The following is a 19,995-nucleotide window of genomic DNA, read 5'->3' on the forward strand; positions in this document are numbered from 1 at the left end:
CACCACCCTTGGGAGCTCTAAATAAAACTGTACAAAAGAACCTGAGCTTTCTGTCACACCAAATAAATTTAATGTAAGCTACCCTGAAGAGAAGCAAGAACCTGACGCAGGATCATGACTGGTAACACCTGAAAAAGATACAATAACCTAGGTAAAACATTCATCTCAATAGCTGTAATTCTATCAAACCAAATTAATGTTTGAGTTTTCCATCTCTCCAAATCTTTATGAATGGTAGAAAAAGTCTGGAATAATTGGTGTCATACAATTGGGAGTAGCTCGCTCTCAACCAAACCCCAAGATATTTCAATTCACCAGACACCCACCTAAAGGGAAAGGAGGATTGCAACCACAACCTTATGGCTCATCTATATTAATATTAAGTGCCTCGGTCTTACTTATGTTGATTTTTAAATCCAGAGATCTGGGAATATGCTGTGAACTCATAAATCAGGTTAGGTAAAGTGGTGAGAGGAGACGTCAAGGACAGTAACACATTGTTGTGGCAAAGCAGGGAACTTACTGGTCTGTAACCTGTAGTTTTCCCCTTCAATGTATTTCCCTTGTTTGACCAGCAGCTGATGTCTGTTTTTCCTTTCAGCTTATCTTCCTTAAAGGAGGAGGAAAATCCCTGGGGGAGAGTAACCGGCCGTGCCATTGGCCAGAAACCCCTTAGTACTAGTGCTATGGGCCCTGAAGCCTAAGATCTAGCCAGAATGTTCTGGAATTTTTCCAGTCTCAGAGTGGGAGTGTGGAGAGTGAAGTCCTCTGCACTGAGACCCTATTCAAATCCTATAAGCAGTTGTTTTTCCTGAACTCCCCAGCTACTACTTAGATAGTCAGACAGTGTTTAGTTATTAATGTTGATTCCTGTTACTGTTTGCTGTTTACACCTTTTTACTGTTGACTGTTCTACCTTTTTTATAATAAACCTAATAGTTTGTTAGCTCTGTTGTCCTGTATTGACTAAGAATCCTGGTGGTTTGTGTTCTTGGTCTGTGGGACCCCTTGCATTGTGGCCTCAGTGCCCTTAGAAACCACCGGGGAAATAACTTGTGGGTGGGAGACTCGCCCAGAGGCAAGTAGGACCCAGTCGGTGGATGGACGGTATGCCAGTGTAGGAGCACATATGCAGATGTGAGTGGGTCTGGGCAGTGCTGGGATAGACCCTCTAGGTGGCTGCAGGGTTAACCCCAGGTGGGTGCTAGGGTATTACGTGTCAGTTGTCCGCAAACTTATCTTATACTCCTTGTCACCCACTTGGACACCCTTAACATTCAGATTCGATCTAATTGCTGAAGCAAGTGGCTCCATTACCAGGATGAAAAGTAAGGGGGATAAAGGACACCCCTGTCGCGATCCCCTAGAGAATGAAAACTTAGTCGAGTTACCTCCATTCACTCGCACACAAGCAGTAGGGCTAGAGTAAAATTCAGATATCCATGAAGGAAAAACAGACCCCAACCCCCATAATTGGCAAGTCCCGATCCAGAAATGACCAGTTGACCCTGTCAAAGACCTTTTCTGCATCAATTCCCAAAAGAAAGGACTGGGACCCCGACCTATGGGACACATAATTCAGATTAATTTTTTATTAATTTTTTTATTTTAGTTACATTTGTACCCCGTGCTTTCCCACTCATGGCAGGCTCAATGCGGCAGGCAATGGAGGGTTAAGTGACTTGCCCAGAGTCACAAGGAGCTGCCTGTGTCGGGAATCGAACTCAGTTCCTCAGTTCCCCAGGACCAAAGTCCACCACCCTAACCACTAGGCCACTCCACTCCAATCTTGTGAATATTATCTGAGGCCTGCCTCTTAGTAATAAAGCCTGCTTGGTCTGGGTGCACAAGAGAAGGCAGCACCCTCACTCAACCATGTTGCCAGGACTTTCTCCAAAAATTTGACATCTGCAGTCAGTACAGAAATTGTACCTTACTAGACTGGGCATCTAAATGGCAGATGATGTTTAATGTGAGCAAGTGCAAAATGAGCTTGCGGAGCTATTGTTAGTAATATGTAATTTATCCTTAAAATTGAGCATGGTACCAGAAGATTGGAGGGTGGCCAATGTAACGCCGATTTTTAAAAAAGGTTCCAGAGTAGATCCAGGAAATTATAGACCGGTGAGTCTGATGTCGGTACTGGGCAAAATGGTAGAGACTATTATTAAGAACAAAATTACAGAGCATATTCAAAAGCATGGATTAATGAGACAAAAGTCAACATGGATTTAGTGAAGGGAAATCTTGTCTCACCAATCTACTACATTTCTTTGAAGTGGTGAACAAACATGTGGATAAAGGTGAGCTGGTTGATATTGTGTATCTGGATTTTCAGAAGGCATTTGATAGAGTACCTCATGAAAGACTACAGAGGAAATTGGAGAGTCATGGGATAGGAGGTAGTGTTGTATTGTGGATTAAAAACTGGTTAAAACAGAGAGTAGGGCTAAATGGTCAGGTTTCTCATAGTAACATAGTAGATGACGGCAGAAAAAGACCTGCACGGTCCATCCAGTCTGCCCAACAAGACAACTCGTGTGCTACTTTTGTGTATATCCTACTTTGATTTGTACCTGTGCTCTTCAGGGCACAGACCGTAGAAGTCTGCCCAGCACTAGCCCCGCCTCCCAACCCCCGGCTCTGGCTCAGACCGTATAAGTCTGCCCAGCACTATCCCCGCCTCCCACCACCGGCTCTGGCACAGACCGTATAAGTCTGCCCAGCGCTATCCCTGCCTCCCAACCTCCAGTCCCGCCTCCCACCACTGGCTCTGGCACAGACCGTATAAGTCTGCCCCGCACTATCCACGCCTCCCAACCTCCAGCCCCGCCTCCCACTACCGGCTCTGCTATCCAATCTCGGTTAAGCTCCTGAGGATCTTTTCCTTCTGAACAGGATTCCTTTATGTTTATCCCACGCATGTTTGAATTCCGTTACCATTTTCCTCTCCACCACCTCCCGCGGGTGGGCATTCCAAGCATCCATCACTCTCTCCGTGAAGAATGGAGAAGGGTAGTTAGTGGGGTTCCCCAGGGGTCTGTGCTGGGACCGCTGCTTTTTAACATATTTATAAATGACCTAGAGATGGGAGTAACTAGTGAGGTAATTAAATTTGCTGATGACACAGTTATTCAAAGTAGTTAAATCGCGGGAGGATTGTGAAAAATTACAAGAGGATCTTATGAGACTGGGAGACTGGGTGTTTAAATGGCAGATGACATTTAATGTGAGCAAGTGCAAAGTGATGGATGTGGGAAAGAGGAACCTGAATTATAGCTACGTCATGCAAGGTTCCACGTTAAAAGAGTCACGGACCAAGAAAGGGATCTAGGTGTCGTCGTTGATAATATGTATTATTAGGAAAGGAATGGAAAACAAAAATGAGGATGTTATAATGCCTTTGTATCGCTCCATGGTGTGACCGCACCTCGAACATTGTGTTCAATTCTGGTCGCTGCATCTCAAAAAAGATATAGTGGAATTAGAAAAGGCGCAGAGAAGGGCAATGAAAATGATATAGGGGATGGGACGACTTCCCTATGAGGAAAGGCTAAAACGGCTAGGGCTGTTCAGCTTGGAGAAAAGGCGGCTGAGGGGAGATATGATAGAGGTTTATCAAAAATATAAATGGCGAGTGACCGTACTCACTCGCAAATGCGCAGTAGACTTCCCTCTCTGTCCCGCCCCCGCGTCAATACGTGATGACGAAGGGGCGGGACAGAGAGGGAAACCGCAAAGGGGAGGGAACCGTCGAGGTCGCCACCGTTCCCCCCCAAGGTCGCCGCCACTGGTACCCCCCCCCCCCCGGAGTCCCCGCTGCCGCCACCCCTCCACCCAGCCGGTCTCTTCGCTATTCAACTTTCATCTCCGGAGCAGGCAGAGCAGCTGAGCTGCAGCTGGCCTTCCCTGCCTGTGTCCCGCCCTCGCCGACGTTACGTCACACGAGGGCGGAACACAGGCAGAGAAGGAAGGCCGACGGGAGCTCAGCTGATCTGCCTGCTCCGGAGATGTAAGTTGAATAGCAAAGAGAAGGGGCGGCGGCAGCAACTCGGGGGGGGGGGAGGAGGGGCCAGCGGCGACCTCAGGGGGAGGGGCAACAGCGACCCAATAGCCCGTTTTAACGGGCTCAGCGGCTAGTAAAATAATAAGTGGAGTTGAATGGGTAGATGTGAAGCATCTGTTTACACTTTCCAAAAATACTAGGACTAGGGGGAATGCGATGAAGCTACAATGTAGTAAATTTTGTTTGATTTCTGTTGATTACCAGAGTATTCAAAATGTCTGTCTCACCTTGTCGATTGCAAACTGAATGTCTTCCAGATGCAGACTCTCGAGAGTTGAACCTCATGAAGCTTTTTCAATGTCTTAGCGAGCCAGTCCTCTTAAGCTGTGTTTCAAATTAGGATATCTGTCAAAAAGTATGAGGGTTTCCTTCTGTTTCTTCTTCTTAGAGGCATGCTTTAAAAAGAAACCTGAGTAACGGCCTTTTAAGCATCCCAGACAATTGAAAGAGACCAGATGACAAATTCAGAGCTAAGTAGTCTTTCAACAGAGTTAAGCATCCAAAATCTGTCCAGTGGATCCAATCTCGGTGCTAAGAGATCAACCCTACAAGTGGCATGATCAGAAAAGGTGATATTACCAATAGTTGTAGACCCCACTTGGCCCTTAAAAGATGTATCTAACAGAATGAGGGGCATAATCGAAAGGGGCGCTCAGGTTTTCCTGAGGACGTGCTCGCAGGATGTCCCGCCGAAGGGGCGTGGAAACCCATATTATCGAAACGAAAGATGGGCGTCCATCTTTCGTTTCGATAATACGGTCGGGGACGCCCAAATCGCGAAATTTAGGTCGACCTTAGAGATGGTCATCCCAGATTTTCAGCGATAATGGAAGATGGTCGTCCCCGATTTTCAGCGATAATGGAAACCGAGGACACCCATCTCAGAAACGGCCACATCCAAGCCATTTGGTCATTGGAGGAGCCAGCATTCGTAGTGCACTGGTCCCCCTGACATGCCATGACACCAACCGGGCACCCTAGGGCACTGCCGTGGACTTCAGAAATTGCTCCCAGATGTATAGCTCCCCAAACCCCCCCCCCCCCACAAGTGTACACCACTTCCATAGCCCTTAGGGGTACAGTGGGTTTCTGGTGGGTTTTGAAGGGCTCACATTTACCACCACAAGTATTACAGGTAGGGGGGGATGGGCCTGGGTCCACCTGCCTGAAGTGCACTGCACCCACTAAAACTGCTCCAGGGACCTGCATACTGCTGTCATGGAGCTGGGTATGATATTTGAGGCTGGCATAGAGGCTGGAAAAATTAAAAAAAAAAAAATTTTTTCAGAGTGGGAGGGGATTAGTGACCACTGGGGGAGTAAGGGGAGGTCATCCCCAATTTCCCTCCGGTGGTCATCTGGTCATTTAGGGCACATTTTTGTGGCTTGGTCGTAAGAAAAAGAGGACCAGGTAAAGTTGTCCAAGTGTTCGTCAGGGACACCCTTCTTTTTTTCCATTGTCGGTCGAGGACGCCCATGTGTTAGGCACACCCCAGTCCCGCCTTCTCTATGCCTCCGACACGCCCCTGTGAACTTTAGTCATCCCTGCGATGGAAAGCAGTTGAGGATGCCCAAAATCGGCTTTCAATTATGCCGATTTGGGCGACCCTGTGAGAAGGATGCCCATCTTGCGATTTGTGTCGAAAGATGGGCGTCGTCTTTTGAAAATAAGCCTGAATGTAATTAATACTTGAATATTGAGTATGAGGAGAGGAATAATACGTATAATCTCTCTGGGTACCACTGTGCTCTTTTCACACATCATATAAACCCAAATTATGAACAAATGTTTTAAAAGCATGAGAGATAAGTTTGTCCCCCGCAGCTCAAGTGACAGTAGTATCCAAAGTTTAAATTTAGGCAAGCGTTCAGATCTCCTGCACAAAGCACCGGGCCTTTTATAAATACTCCCAACTGAAGCTTAACTGCTGCAAAAAAGTCCACCTGACCCATATTGGGAGCATATATACTGGACAAGACCAATTCAACCTTCTCTATTTGAGCCTGTGCAAATATATATCTCCCTTCAGGTTCCATTTTAACACTCTGTATCTGTACCCTTAAATCCTTATGGGAAAACAAAGCAACACCCCTCCCCCAGAAGAATCAAAAGGAAATAAAATATATGGGTACGCTCTGTGGTATACTACATACATAGTAACATAGTAGATGACAGCAAATAAAGACCTGTATGGTCCATCCAGTCTGCCCAACAAGATAAACTCATTACATATGATATGTGATACTTCATATGTATACCTGACCTTGATTTGTCCTTACCATTTTCAGAGCACAGACTGTAGAGGTTTGCCCAGCACTGGCTTTGCTTCCCAATTACCAGCGTTGCCCAATCTCCACTAAGCTTCTGTGGATCTATTCTTTCTAAACAGGATTCCTTTGTGTTTATCCCATGCATTTTTGAATTCCAATACCATTTTCATTTCCACCACCTCCTGCGGGAGGGCATTCCGGGTATCTACCATCCTCTCTGTGAAAAAATATTTCCAGATGTTATTCCTGAGTCTGCCCCACTTCCACCTCAATTCATGTCCTCTAGTTCTACCGCCTTCCCATCTCTGGAAAAAGGTTATTTGCAGATAATACCTTTCAAACATTTGAACATCTGTATCATATCACCCGTTTCTCCTTTCTTCCAGGGTATACATGTTCAGGTCAGCAAGTCTCTCCTCATACGTCTTGTAACACAAATCCCAAACCAGTTTTGTAGTTTTTCTTTATACCGCTTCAAGCTTTTTTACATCCTTAGCAAGATACGGTCTCCAAAACTGAACATGGTACTCCAAGTGGGACATCACTAATGACTTGTAGAGAGGAATCATCACCTCCTTTCTTCTGCTAGATATCCATGGTTCTTAAGAAGACGGGTTTCCTGCAGAAAAACTATATGTGCCCCCTGTCAAAGCACCTCCTGAAATAGTAAATGGCACTTCCTAGGCGAATTAAGGCCATTGGCATTGATAGTCAAAATATGAACATCAGATGTCATGAAATACCCAGAAAAACACAAGCACACACAGACATCCCATCAGCCAGCTCCACAAATCACACCCAAAAGAAAAACTCTCTCCCCCTCTTCCCTTCAAAGAAAAAAAGACAGCAAACCACTATCCCAGTGAAAACCATTCTAAACCTCTTCTAACTCCTCAATACAGCTCCCAAATCCTTCAAAAGGAAGGATAAGAATCTCTTCCCCCAAAACAAGTAATTGCTATATACCATAGAGCTCAGTAAGAAACATTCAGTAATAAAAACAATGTTCAGACCTCCAACATCAAGTAGAGACAACTCTCCCGGTATCTCTTTAGCATACTCTACAACAGAACAAGGGATAGGCTACCAGAAAAGCATGGTCAAAAAGAAGAGTCACAAAAGGAATGCTCAGGTTGGAGCTTTATCTGAGTGATGCTGCAGTCTCTTCCTCTTGCTGGAGGTACGGGCCCATGGCATGGCTCTGCTCCCCAAGGTGGATGAATGAGCTTTGCTTCCAGGTTCTGGATCAGTAACCAAACCAGTTTCTTTGTAGCACTTTCCAGGCATTGTCAGTTTTTTTTGGCCCTACTGAGAGAGCCTTGCAAAGGGAAATTTATCACCAGTGGGAAAGACCAACAATATTAGACCTGTTCCTTGTGCAGTACTTCTAGTACAGGTTTGAATTCCCGCCTCTTTGCAAGAGTGAAGGCCAGCAAGTCCTTAAACACAGAAACCAGCACATCGTAGAACTGGATTGATGAAACCAAGCACACCTTCTGCAATATCAGCTCCTTGCTTGCAAAATAAGAAAAGCAAACAATATGTCTAGGGCAGGTGTCAGAAATGGCCCGGATGGCCTAGTGTGCTCTCTCCAGTCCAATACCAGGTCTGTCTCCTTAAGATCCAACAACTGGTGGCATAAAGCTTTAATCATTTCCCACACATTCTCCTGATTATGTTCAGGTATTCCTCAGAAGTGGAGGTTATTCCCGTGCACTGTATTCTTGATATCATCCAGTTTATATTGCAGCACCTCAAATTGGGTTTCTAGGTTGGTATATTTAGTTTGCAAGTCCAAGACCATTTCCCCTTGTTCCTCGAACTGCACTTCCATATCTTCAAAATAGGATCCAAGAGCTCTCAGATCCCTATGTATAGTATCAATGCAGGTCACAAGTTCCGCCCTCAGATCTTTCAATTCAGTGCACAAAGCTTGAAAGCCGTGCTGCACCTTGCGACCAAGGTTTACCAGTTCTAGTTCTCCAACTTCCTCGGAGCCACTACTAGCCTCCACATTCAAGGTCTGCAATGAAGGTACAGGTCGCAATGCCTGCCATATGGCATCCTCCGACCCAGTCTGTCGAAACTGTCTCAAAGCCTTTCTAATGTCTGCCACTTTAGCTTTATGGGCCATCAAGGGAAATTTATTGCTCAGGATACCAAAAATTCAAGCGTCGGAGTCCTGTGATATAAGCTTTTAATGGGGAGAGGAATCGGGCACTCATTCGGGCAGCTGACGTCCCTTCCTCCTCCCTGTAAATCACAATCTTAAGATCACACTTAGTAGTAATCCACAGAATTTCCCATCGATTAGTAGCCTCTTTCATGCACAAGTTTGCTACTCCTAGAAATGAGATGGAAGAAAACTGGCACCTGTACTTGATTTCCTGGGTGGACCTCTGGAAGTGTAATTATCTCTTTTATGCAGCAACAGATCCATGAAGATATCTCTCTGCACCAGTTTCCACTGAATTGAGTTGATGAATTGCTTAGCATTATCACATTGACGCAGCTTATTAGCGCAGAATGTTAGTAAAGTCTCCTGTACAGTGACGCACGTCCAAAAGTTTGCTACTTATGAATAGGTCATTTTGCAAATTACTTTGCAAACAAGACCTAAGCACAAGAGACTATTGAAATCTGAAGTTCGTGCACATTTCAGGCTGTTGGACCCCAACTGTGAAAATTTTGTAGATTGGCCTTTATATGGCATAAATCTAATGTATATATGTAACATATTTTGCAACATTCAGATTTAGACCCTTGCTCAAAAATGTTATGCATTCAGATTAAAATGTCGTTTTAGGGTTTAGTTTTATGATGACTTTATTATAAGATTATTTTGTTCTAAGTCTCTTGTTTTTTGTTTTGTGACATTTAGAATAAACCTAGTGTTATTCATGTCTCGAGGACAATGTCTTCAAATGGTTTAGTTTGTGCATATCATGACAGTAATGATTGTTTACCCCTAAGTTAGTATGTGAAGAATGATCCCACTCTCTCAGACTTCTTGCTAATGCTCGCTGTAGTACTTGCATCAGGCCAAATGCAAAGATGTATAGGCAGTCTGTCAAGGTGCGCTAGAAATTCCCTTTAACCACCAGTCTGTCAAGGTGCGCTAGAAATTCCCTTTAACCACATCTGTAGCAGTTGGCATGAAAGGAAATATTTCTGTATCTTTCTGCCACATTTTCTTGATCGCTGGCTGCATTGGTTCGTACTTGAAGATCTTCTCCCTCTCCACATGAGACACTTCTGTTTATCAATGCCATTCTTGTGTTTTTCTTCTTCATCACGGTGTTCAGTTTTCTTCAGTCAAGCTGCTTCTTGGTTGGAATGGAAATCAGTTGATCATAACCTCATTCTCCATAATTCTTTTAAGATTTTCATACCAGTGCTTTTCTGACACAGCAGTATTGTAGTGTTCACAAAGATGGCAGTGGAATGATACGGGCTAGTTTATTTTGCCTTTTCCGTACAGAAATTTTCCCCCATCAAAAATTTGCAACCAGCTGTGAGATGAGTAACTTCCTTACAGAATCTACATATACCTGTTTTGGCAGGGTTTTTTTTTTCCTGTGCTTGCTGTAAACTATCTCATATGTAATCAAGTGTCCTGGGCTGTAACTATCAGTCTCTCATCCATAGCTTTTAGTCCACCTCTTCTTAACCATTCATCTGTCTGATTTTAACATATGGTTTGTATCCCCTTAAGTAGGTATGTAGGAGTAGTGCCCTACTTGAAGTTATAATGAAAATTTGATTTAGGATTAGCTCTAGGCGAATCTCGGTTTTGACTTTGCTTGGTGAACAACACTCATAGTTCACATGCTGTTTTGCTGTCCTTTCATTGCAGGTGGTGTGGCATTCCATGCAAGATGAGTTTATTCGGCAGTACAAGCACTTTGAAGGGTTGATTGCCCGCTGCTATCCGGGATCTGGGGTCACAATGGAATTCACTATTCAGGATATTTTGGAATATTTCTCTAGTATTGCACAGTCTCACTAATGTCTACAAAAGCAATAAATAGAAGCTAATAAAAGCAGCCAGTACTCGCCAAATTAAGCACTCTAAATACTAACACTTTTTTTTTTTTTCAATGATTATGGAGGCAATCATGCACAAAGGGAATGCATATATTTGCATTTAATGATTTGTCCAGTAGCAACCATCACCTGTAATATTTACTAATAGTTATTGCACTACAAAGATAGTGATCTATTCAGCAGAGGTGCATTATTCCTGTGTATTATTTTAAGCATTAATGTCATAATTATGCTACACTAATCAGTGCTATATTTTTGAAAAGTATAGCTTACAAGTCATCTTGTGTGTTTACTTCATTTTTTTGTTTGAAAATGTGTACATTCTTGTGTTCTGTTTCTGTATTGTACTGTGGTATATGTACAGATGTGGACTTACCAGTTGTAAATAAACTGAAAATTATAAATATGACTGTGTATTTTAAAATGTGCTTGAAGGGGAAGCTTATTTCAGTGATTCTCACAGGTTTTGGATGGCACATGGTTTGTACCTTTTGCTGCTGCTTCAATACTGTAATGCCTACAAACAGCAGACTATCACAGCATCAGAAAGACAGTGCCATTCTTCTAGCTTTTTCCTGTACTTTATATCAAAAGTTAGACACTTACTGCAGTAGCAGCAGATATTCTCAAGAGATAGCCAAATCATGACCTACAAAACTAAGCACCTCCTTTTTGTACTAACACAATTTAAAATGTATTCCTGAGATTCAAATAAAAGAATTTTGTACAGATTTTGGTTTCTCTTTCATTACTGTATTCTGAATTTACTTTGCGATCTTTCTATGAAATAGCACCTCTAGTGTTTCTTGTCATTGAAAAGATAATTTTGCTTCTGTTTATGGCTTATATACTGTACTGTCTGTCTTAATTAGTTTAACTATATAAAAAAAATGGGAATGGGGAAGACAAATCCATCAGCATAAAAACATCTCCACCTCTTCTGTAAAATGTTCTTTAAATCTTAAATTTGTTTAATTTTTTCAAGCAGCTATGTCTAATAAAATTTCTTCTCAAAACACTACTGTGTTCATCACTGAACTTGAATTTCAGCCACTTCTTCCACTATTAGGTAAGTAAATAATACTTATCTACTACTACTTATTTCTAAAGCACAACTGGACGTACGCAGCACTGTACACTTGAACATGAAGAGACAGTCCCTGCTCGACAGAGCTTACAATTTTAATTAGGACAGATAAACAGGACAAACAAGAGATAAGGGAATATTAAAGTGAGGATGATAAAATAAGGGTTGGGAGTTAAAAGCAGCATCAAAAAGGTGGGCTTCTAGCTTAGATTTGAGGATCAGAGGAACAGTTAGTTTCAAGGAGGAAATAAGATTTGTAGTTTCCTCTTCAGTGAATTCAGAAAAGGAAGAAAAGGAGGCAGGGGTTGGAGGGTTGAGAGAATGGACTAAGGGAAGGAGAGGTGGAGGTGACCTGGTTGAGAATTCAAGTTTAATCTTGTGAACTCTACACCATTACCATAGCACTTATGGCTGAAGGGGGGCACCTAGATGTGGGTACAGTGGGTTTTGGGGGCGGTTTGGAGCGCTCCCATTTAGCAGCACAAGTGTAACAGGTAGGGGAGGATGGGCCTGGGTCCACCTGCCTGAAGTCCACTGCACCCACTAACAACTGCTCCAGGGACCTGCATACTGCTTTGATGGAGCTGGGTATGACATTTGATGCTGGCATACAGGCTGGGAAAAAAAGTTTTTAAAGTTCTTTTTTTTTTTGGTGGGAGGGGGTTAGTGACCACTTGGGGAGTCTGGGGAGGTCATCCCCGATTCCCTCCGGTGGTCATCTGGGCAGTTGGGGCACTTTTTGGGGACTTGTTCATGACAAGGGTCTAAAAAAAAAGTGACCCAAATTCTCGCTTCTGGCGCCCTTTTTTTCCATTATCGGCCGAGCGCACCCATCTCTCCTCAGCCGATAAACACACCCCAGTCCCGCCTCTGACATGCCCCCGTCAACTTTGTTCGTTCCCGCGACAGAGTGCAGTTGGAGGTGCCCAAAATCAGCTTTCGATTATACCGATTTGAGCGCCCATGAGAGAAAGGCGCCCATCTCCCGATTTGGGTCGAAATATGGACGTCTTCCTCTTTCTAAAATAAGCTGGATAGTGGTAGAGAAGAGATTTGAAACACTGGAGGACAGAGTAGAAGGGTCAATAGCCTGAAGATTCCTAAATGTATTGGTTAAGATTGGACAGGACTGGGGAGGAAGGTGTTTAAGTGTGAAAGTTATCAGATGATGGTCAGAGGGGAAGAGTTGAGGCACAGAAACTGGAGAGTGAGCAGTTTGAGAAGAGGATAAGATCAAGACAGTGGCCATTCTGGTGAGTGGGGGCAGTGGAGCACAGTTGAAGATTGAAAGAGGATGTTAAAGTAAGAAACTGAGAAGCATAAGAGAGGGATCATTAGCATGCATGTTAAAATCCCCAAGAATGAGGGAAGGAGATGAAGGTTCAATAAAGAAGGAAAGCCAGGCATCAAAGTCAGTGAGAAAGGGACTTATCAGGGGGTCGATAAATGACTGCTACTCGGAGAGGCAGAGGGGCAAATTGACGGATGGAGTGGACTTTGAAGGAAGAAAAACAGACTGAGGTGGAAGAAGAGGTTGAAATCTACAAGAGGGTGAAAGTAGTAGCCCGACACCACCTCCGCAGCCAACCGGGTGAGGCGTATGGGAGAAAAGATAACCTCCACGGCATAGGGCCGTGACTGAGTCTTCAGAGTAAAGCCAAGTTTCAGTTAGGGCAATTAGATGAGTATGAGAACGTCTTTTGCTGTGTTTTGCCATCCACATCGCAACCTGAACTAAACTAATTTACAAGATTTAAAGAACATTTTACAGAAGAGGTGGAGAGGTTTTTATGCTGATGATGAAGAGTTTTATTTAGCGCCGAGGTTGTGTCTTATTGGTTTAACAAGGCAGTTACACAAAAAGGAAACAGAAAAGAACATAATCATAAAATAGGAAAGAGGAAGTAGAGAAAGGGAATGAAAGGGACACACACTTGTGGTTTTGAATACATTGAAAGGAAAATCTTAAAGTCTGAATCCAAGGAGTGTATTATGCAGCCAGTAAAAGTACCACCTGGCTAAAAAAATGTTTTATATCCAAGTGGATTCCAATAAAACACAGGTGAAAAGGGGCTCCTGCTGATGAGTGTTGCTTAAACTTATTAGCTGTAGTAATGGGTAGTGGTTGCTTTGTTAACCTTTATTTCTGAGCCTTCAAGTGGACTAAAATTAAAAACACAAAGATAGCCCAATTGAAAGGCATCACCTTCTAATTTAATATATTTCATGGCTAGCTTTCAGGAGTAAACATCCCCTTCCTCAAGTCTGAACATAATGAACAAAACCAATTACCAGAAAGTATAAATGAATCATTGGGGGAAAAATAAATTCCAGTGATGAAAGGGAAAAGTTTGATGGACGATCAAAAGGTGAGATGCAGTAGAATTTTTACACTACATTAGTTCAGGACTTTGATAGTTTTTTTTTATTGTTAATTCCAAAGTAAGTTTCCATAAAATAAAGCAGTAAAAAAACAATGTCATTCTACATGGTACAAAAACAGTTATACCATATAGTTATTAATAATTAAAAAAGGGACAAAATAAAACATGGATGTTTTAGTTCCCTAGAAACATGGATTACGGCATGAGCTGTGATAAACAACCATTATTGATTAAGTAGTGTATAAAACAAATTTTAGGTAATATGACAGTCAAAGATAGAAAAACAATGTAAGGAGGGTATACTAGGAAACTGATAGGGGCTTCCATATTTTTTAAGATGATTATAGAAAGCCACTTTTTTTCTGCTGTGTATTTTTTATACAGCGATACCGGAGCTGTCAGTACATTGATATATTGAACCTTTGAAACATGATAAGCTCCAGCCCAAGAAGATGGCTTACATCGTTCAGAGCTATCAAGTTAAGTTGATTTTTTGCATTATTCGTCAATTTATTGCAATAGTGTTTAATTTTTGAACAGTAGTGCACTTATTGATTTCTGTGCCTGAGCACCAATGTTTTAATGAATAAACAGATAGACACTTTGACACTCAAGCTTCTATAAAAGACGGAGATTTGGCACTACTGGTTGGCTGGAGGTGGTCTATGATTACAAACTTTCACAGGCTTGTGAGCCGAAAAGCAAGTTGGCACAAACAGGTTTCTGTGACAATATGAGACACCTTCATTAGTCAACATATCTTTGTTGCAGTAAATTTGTTTTGTCTGGTTCGAGTTGTGTATTTTTACAAATATATACAGACAAAGCTGAGCCATTTTTCGTTTGATTTTTGTATTATTTTTTATATTTGGCAGTCAAGCATAAAGAGTTCCACTATTTATTATAATCCAATGTAATTGTATTTTTCCAATGAAGCAATATGGGTCTAATGACTACAATTAACATAATCTTCAGTAGGGTAGACTGGTAGTCAGGTATAGGATTGGTAAGACACAAGTTGCCAAAGATGATAATGTTAGGTTTTCATTAATATGCAAAATTGCAGAAATGGTGTGCTACACTTGCTGCCAGTATGTGTGGAGCTCAGAGCAATGGGGGAGCGTACCTGTCACAGAATGCCTTGTGGCCACCTGGAGGATCTGTCCCCAGCACTGCTCAGGCCCGTTTGCACCTGGGCACGTGCTCTATACTAGCACCCTCCTCCCACCGACTAGGTCCTTCTTGCCTCTGGGTGAGTCTTCCGCTCTCAAGTTATTCCCCAGTGATTTCTAGGTACTGGGTCCACACTCTTAGGGGGTCCCACAGTTCCTGAAAAGCGCACACAGCCCCATCGCACAAACCACCAGGATTCTTAGTCCAGGACAACAGAGCTAATAAACTAACAGGTTTATTGTCACAGCAGACTGAACACTTAAAAAAAACAGGTGGGAAAAATACAAGAAATAACACATAACTGACTAAAAATCATAAGAATATAAGAATAGCCATACTAGGTCAGACCAATGGTCCATCTAGCCCAGTATCCTGCTTCTATAGCAGTGGCCAGTCCAGGTCATAAGTACCTGGCAGAAACCCAATTACTAGCAACTATCCATGATACTAATCCCACAGCAAGCAGTGGCTTCCCCCATGTTCATCTCAATAACAGACTGTGGACTTTTCCTCCAGGAATGTTTCCAAACTTTTTATAAAGCGAATGCTACATACCTGTAGAAGGTATTCTCCGAGGACAGCAGGCTGATTGTTCTCACTGATGGGTGACGTCCACGGCAGCCCCTCCAATCGGAAACTTCACTAGCAAAGTCCTTTGCTAGCCCTCGCGCGCACCGCGCATGCGCGGCCGTCTTCCCGCCCGAAACCGGCTCGAGCCGGCCAGTCCAGTATGTAGCAAGACAATACACTTCAAGGGAAGACACAACTCCAACGGGGAGGCGGGCGGGTTTGTGAGAACAATCAGCCTGCTGTCCTCGGAGAATACCTTCTACAGGTATGTAGCATTCGCTTTCTCCGAGGACAAGCAGGCTGCTTGTTCTCACTGATGGGGTATCCCTAGCCCCCAGGCTCACTCAAAACAACAACATTGGTCAATTGGGCCTCGCAACGGCGAGGACATAACTGAGATTGACCTAAAAAATTTACCAACTAACTGAGAGTGCAGCCTGGAACAGAACAAACAGGGCCCTCGGGGGGTGGAGTTGGATCCTAAAGCCCAAACAGGTTCTGAAGAACTGACTGCCCGAACCGACTGTCGCGTCGGGTATCCTGCTGCAGGCAGTAATGAGATGTGAATGTGTGGACAGATGACCACGTCGCAGCTTTGCAAATTTCTTCAATGGAGGCTGACTTCAAGTGGGCTACCGACGCAGCCATGGCTCTAACATTATGAGCCGTGACATGACCCTCAAGAGCCAGCCCCGCCTGGGCGTAAGTGAAGGAAATGCAATCTGCTAGCCAATTGGATATGGTGCGTTTCCCTACAGCCACTCCCCTCCTATTGGGGTCAAAAGAAACAAACAATTGGGCGGACTGTCTGGTGGGCTGTGTCCGCTCCAGGTAGAAGGCCAATGCTCTCTTGCAGTCCAATGTGTGCAGCTGACGTTCAGCAGGGCAGGAATGAGGACGGGGAAAGAATGTTGGCAAGACAATTGACTGGTTCAGATGGAACTCCGACACAACCTTTGGCAAGAACTTAGGGTGAGTGCGGAGGACTACTCTGTTATGATGAAATTTGGTGTAAGGGGCCTGGGCTACCAGGGCCTGAAGCTCACTGACTCTACGAGCTGAAGTAACTGCCACCAAGAAAATGACCTTCCAGGTCAAGTACTTCAGATGGCAGGAATTCAGTGGCTCAAAAGGAGGTTTCATCAGTTGGGTGAGAACGACATTGAGATCCCATGACACAGTAGGAGGCTTGACAGGGGGCTTTGACAAAAGCAAACCTCTCATGAAGCGAACAACTAAAGGCTGTCCTGAGATCGGCTTACCTTCCACTTGGTAATGGTATGCACTGATTGCACTAAGGTGAACCCTTACGGAGTTGGTCTTCAGACCAGACTCAGACAAGTGCAGAAGGTATTCAAGCAGGGTCTGTGTAGGACAAGAGCGAGGGTCTAGGGCCTTGCTGTCACACCAGACGGCAAACCTCCTCCAATGAAAGAAGTAACTTCTCTTAGTGGAGTCTTTCCTGGAAGCAAGCAAGATGCGGGAGACACCCTCTGGCAGACCCAAAGAGGCAAAGTCTACGCCCTCAACATCCAGGCCGTGAGAGCCAGGGACTGGAGGTTGGGATGCAGAAGAGCCCCGTCGTCCTGCGTGATGAGGGTCGGAAAACACTCCAATCTCCACGGTTCTTCGGAGGATAACTCCAGAAGAAGAGGGAACCAGATCTGACGCGGCCAAAAGGGAGCAATCAGAATCATGGTGCCTCGGTCTTGCTTGAGTTTCAACAAAGTCTTCCCCACCAGAGGTATGGGAGGAGAAGCATACAGCAGACCTTCCCCCCAATCCAGGAGGAAGGCATCCGACGCCAGTCTGCCGTGGGCCTGAAGCCTGGAACAGAACTGAGGGACCTTGTGGTTCACTTGAGATGCGAAGAGATCCACCAGGGGGGTGCCCCACGCCTGAAAGATCCGTCGCACCACACGGGAATTGAGCGACCACTCGTGAGGTTGCATAATCCTGCTCAACCTGTCGGCCAGACTGTTGTTTACGCCTGCCAGATATGTGGCTTGGAGCACCATGCCCTGACGGCGAGCCCAGAGCCACATGCTGACGGCTTCCTGACACAGGGGGCGAGATCCGGTGCCCCCCTGCTTGTTGACATAGTACATGGCAACCTGATTGTCTGTCTGAATTTGGATAATTTGGTGGGACAGCCGATCTCTGAAAGCCTTCAGAGCGTTCCAGATCGCTCGCAACTCCAGAAGATTGATCTGTAGATTGCGTTCTCGGAGGGACCAACTTCCTTGGGTGTGAAGCCCATCGACATGAGCTCCCCATCCCAGGAGAGACGCATCCGTGGTCAGCACTTTTTGTGGCTGAGGAATTTGGAAGGGACGTCCCAGAGTCAAATTGGAGCAAATCGTCCACCAAAACAGGGATTCGAGAAAACTCGTGGACAGGTGGATCACGTCCTCTAGACCCCCAGCGGCCTGATACCACTGGGAGGCTAGGGTCCATTGAGCAGATCTCATGTGAAGGCGGGCCATGGGAGTCACATGAACTGTGGAGGCCATGTGGCCCAGCAATCTCAACATCTGCCGAGCTGTGATCTGCTGGGACGCTCGCACCCGCGAGGCGAGGGACAACAAGTTGTTGGCTCTCGTCTCTGGGAGATAGGCGCGAGCCGTCCGAGAATCCAGCAGGGCTCCGATGAATTAGAGTTTCTGCACTGGGAGAAGATGGGACTTTGGGTAATTTATCACAAACCCCAGTAGCTCCAGGAGGCGAATAGTCATCTGCATGGACTGCAGGGCTCCTGCCTCGGATGTGTTCTTCACCAGCCAATCGTCGAGATATGGGAACACGTGCACCCCCAGCCTGCGAAGCGCCGCTGCTACCACAGCTAGGCACTTTGTGAACACCCTGGGCGCAGAGGCGAGCCCAAAGGGTAGCACACAGTACTGGAAGTGGCGTGTGCCCAGCTGAAATCGCAGATACTGTCTGTGAGCTGGCAGTATCGGGATGTGTGTATAGGCATCCTTCAAGTCCAGAGAGCATAGCCAATCGTTTTGCTGAATCATGGGGAGAAGGGTGCCCAGGGAAAGCATCCTGAACTTTTCTTTTACGAGATATTTGTTCAGGGCCCTTAGGTCTAGGATGGGACGCATCCCCCCTGTTTTCTTTTCCACAAGGAAGTACCTGGAATAGAATCCCAGCCCTTCTTGCCCGGATGGCACGGGCTCGACCGCATTGGCGCTGAGAAGGGCGGAGAGTTCCTCTGCAAGTACCTGCTTGTGCTGGAAGCTGTAAGACTGAGCTCCCGGTGGACAATTTGGAGGTTTTGAGGCCAAATTGAGGGTGTATCCTTGCCGGACTATTTGGAGAACCCACTGGTCGGAGGTTATGAGAGGCCACCTTTGGTGAAAAGCTTTCAACCTCCCTCCGACTGGCAGGTCGCCCGGCACTGACACTTGGATGTCGGCTATGCTCTGCTGGAGCCAGTCAAAAGCTCGCCCCTTGCTTTTGCTGGGGAGCCGCGGGGCCTTGCTGAGTCGCACGCTGCTGACGAGAGCGAGCGCGCTGGGGCTTAGCCTGGGCCGCAGGCTGTCGGGAAGGAGGATTGTACCTACGCTTGCCAGAAGTATAGGGAACAGTCTTCCTTCCCCCGAAAAATCGTCTACCTGTAGAGGTAGAAGCTGAAGGCTGCCAGCGGGCGAATTTGTCGAATGCGGTGTCCCGCTGGTGGAGAGACTCTACCACCTGTTCGACTTTTTCGCCAAAAATGTTGTCCGCCCGGCAAGGCGAGTCCGCAATCCGCTGCTGGAGTCTATTCTCCAGGTCGGCGGCACGCAGCCATGAGAGCCTGCGCATCACCACACCTTGAGCAGCGGCCCTGGACGCAACATCAAAAGTGTCATAAACTCCTCTGGCCAGGAATTTTCTGCACGCCTTCAGCTGCCTGACCACCTCCTGAAAAGGTTTGGCTTGCTCAGGGGGAAGAGCATCAACCAAGCCCGCCAACTGCCGCACATTATTCCGCATGTGTATGCTCGTGTAGAGCTGGTAAGACTGAATTTTGGCCACGAGCATAGAGGAATGGTAGGCCTTCCTCCCAAAGGAGTCTAAGGTTCTAGAGTCTTTGCCCGGGGGCGCCGAAGCATGCTCTCTAGAACTCTTAGCCTTCTTTAGGGCCAGATCCACAACTCCAGAGTCGTGAGGCAACTGGGTGCGCATCAGCTCTGGGTCCCCATGGATCCGGTACTGGGACTCGATCTTCTTGGGGATGTGGGGATTAGTTAGAGGTTTCGTCCAGTTCGCAAGCAATGTCTTTTTTAGGACATGATGCAAGGGAACAGTGGACGCTTCCTTAGGTGGAGAAGGATAGTCCAGGAGCTCAAACATTTCAGCCCTGGGCTCGTCCTCCACAACCACCGGGAAGGGGATGGCCGTAGACATCTC

General features: G+C 45.4%; 1 protein-coding gene across 2 annotated transcripts in view; it reads left to right on the forward strand.

Moving 5' to 3' along the window:
* EXOC1 (exocyst complex component 1) overlaps positions 1 to 11,101 on the forward strand; it is a 163,332-nt gene extending 152,231 nt beyond the window's left edge. For both annotated transcript variants that reach the window (XM_030191403.1, XM_030191404.1), the window contains one exon: positions 10,193 to 11,101. In XM_030191403.1, coding sequence (XP_030047263.1) covers positions 10,193 to 10,345 — 153 coding nt within the window. In that variant the 3' untranslated portion in view covers positions 10,346 to 11,101. The remainder of the gene's footprint in view (positions 1 to 10,192) is intronic.
* Positions 11,102 to 19,995: the final 8,894 nt, after the last annotated feature.

Source organism: Microcaecilia unicolor, chromosome 2, assembly GCF_901765095.1.
Source record: "Microcaecilia unicolor chromosome 2, aMicUni1.1, whole genome shotgun sequence".
NCBI classification, from domain to species: Eukaryota; Metazoa; Chordata; class Amphibia; order Gymnophiona; family Siphonopidae; genus Microcaecilia; species Microcaecilia unicolor.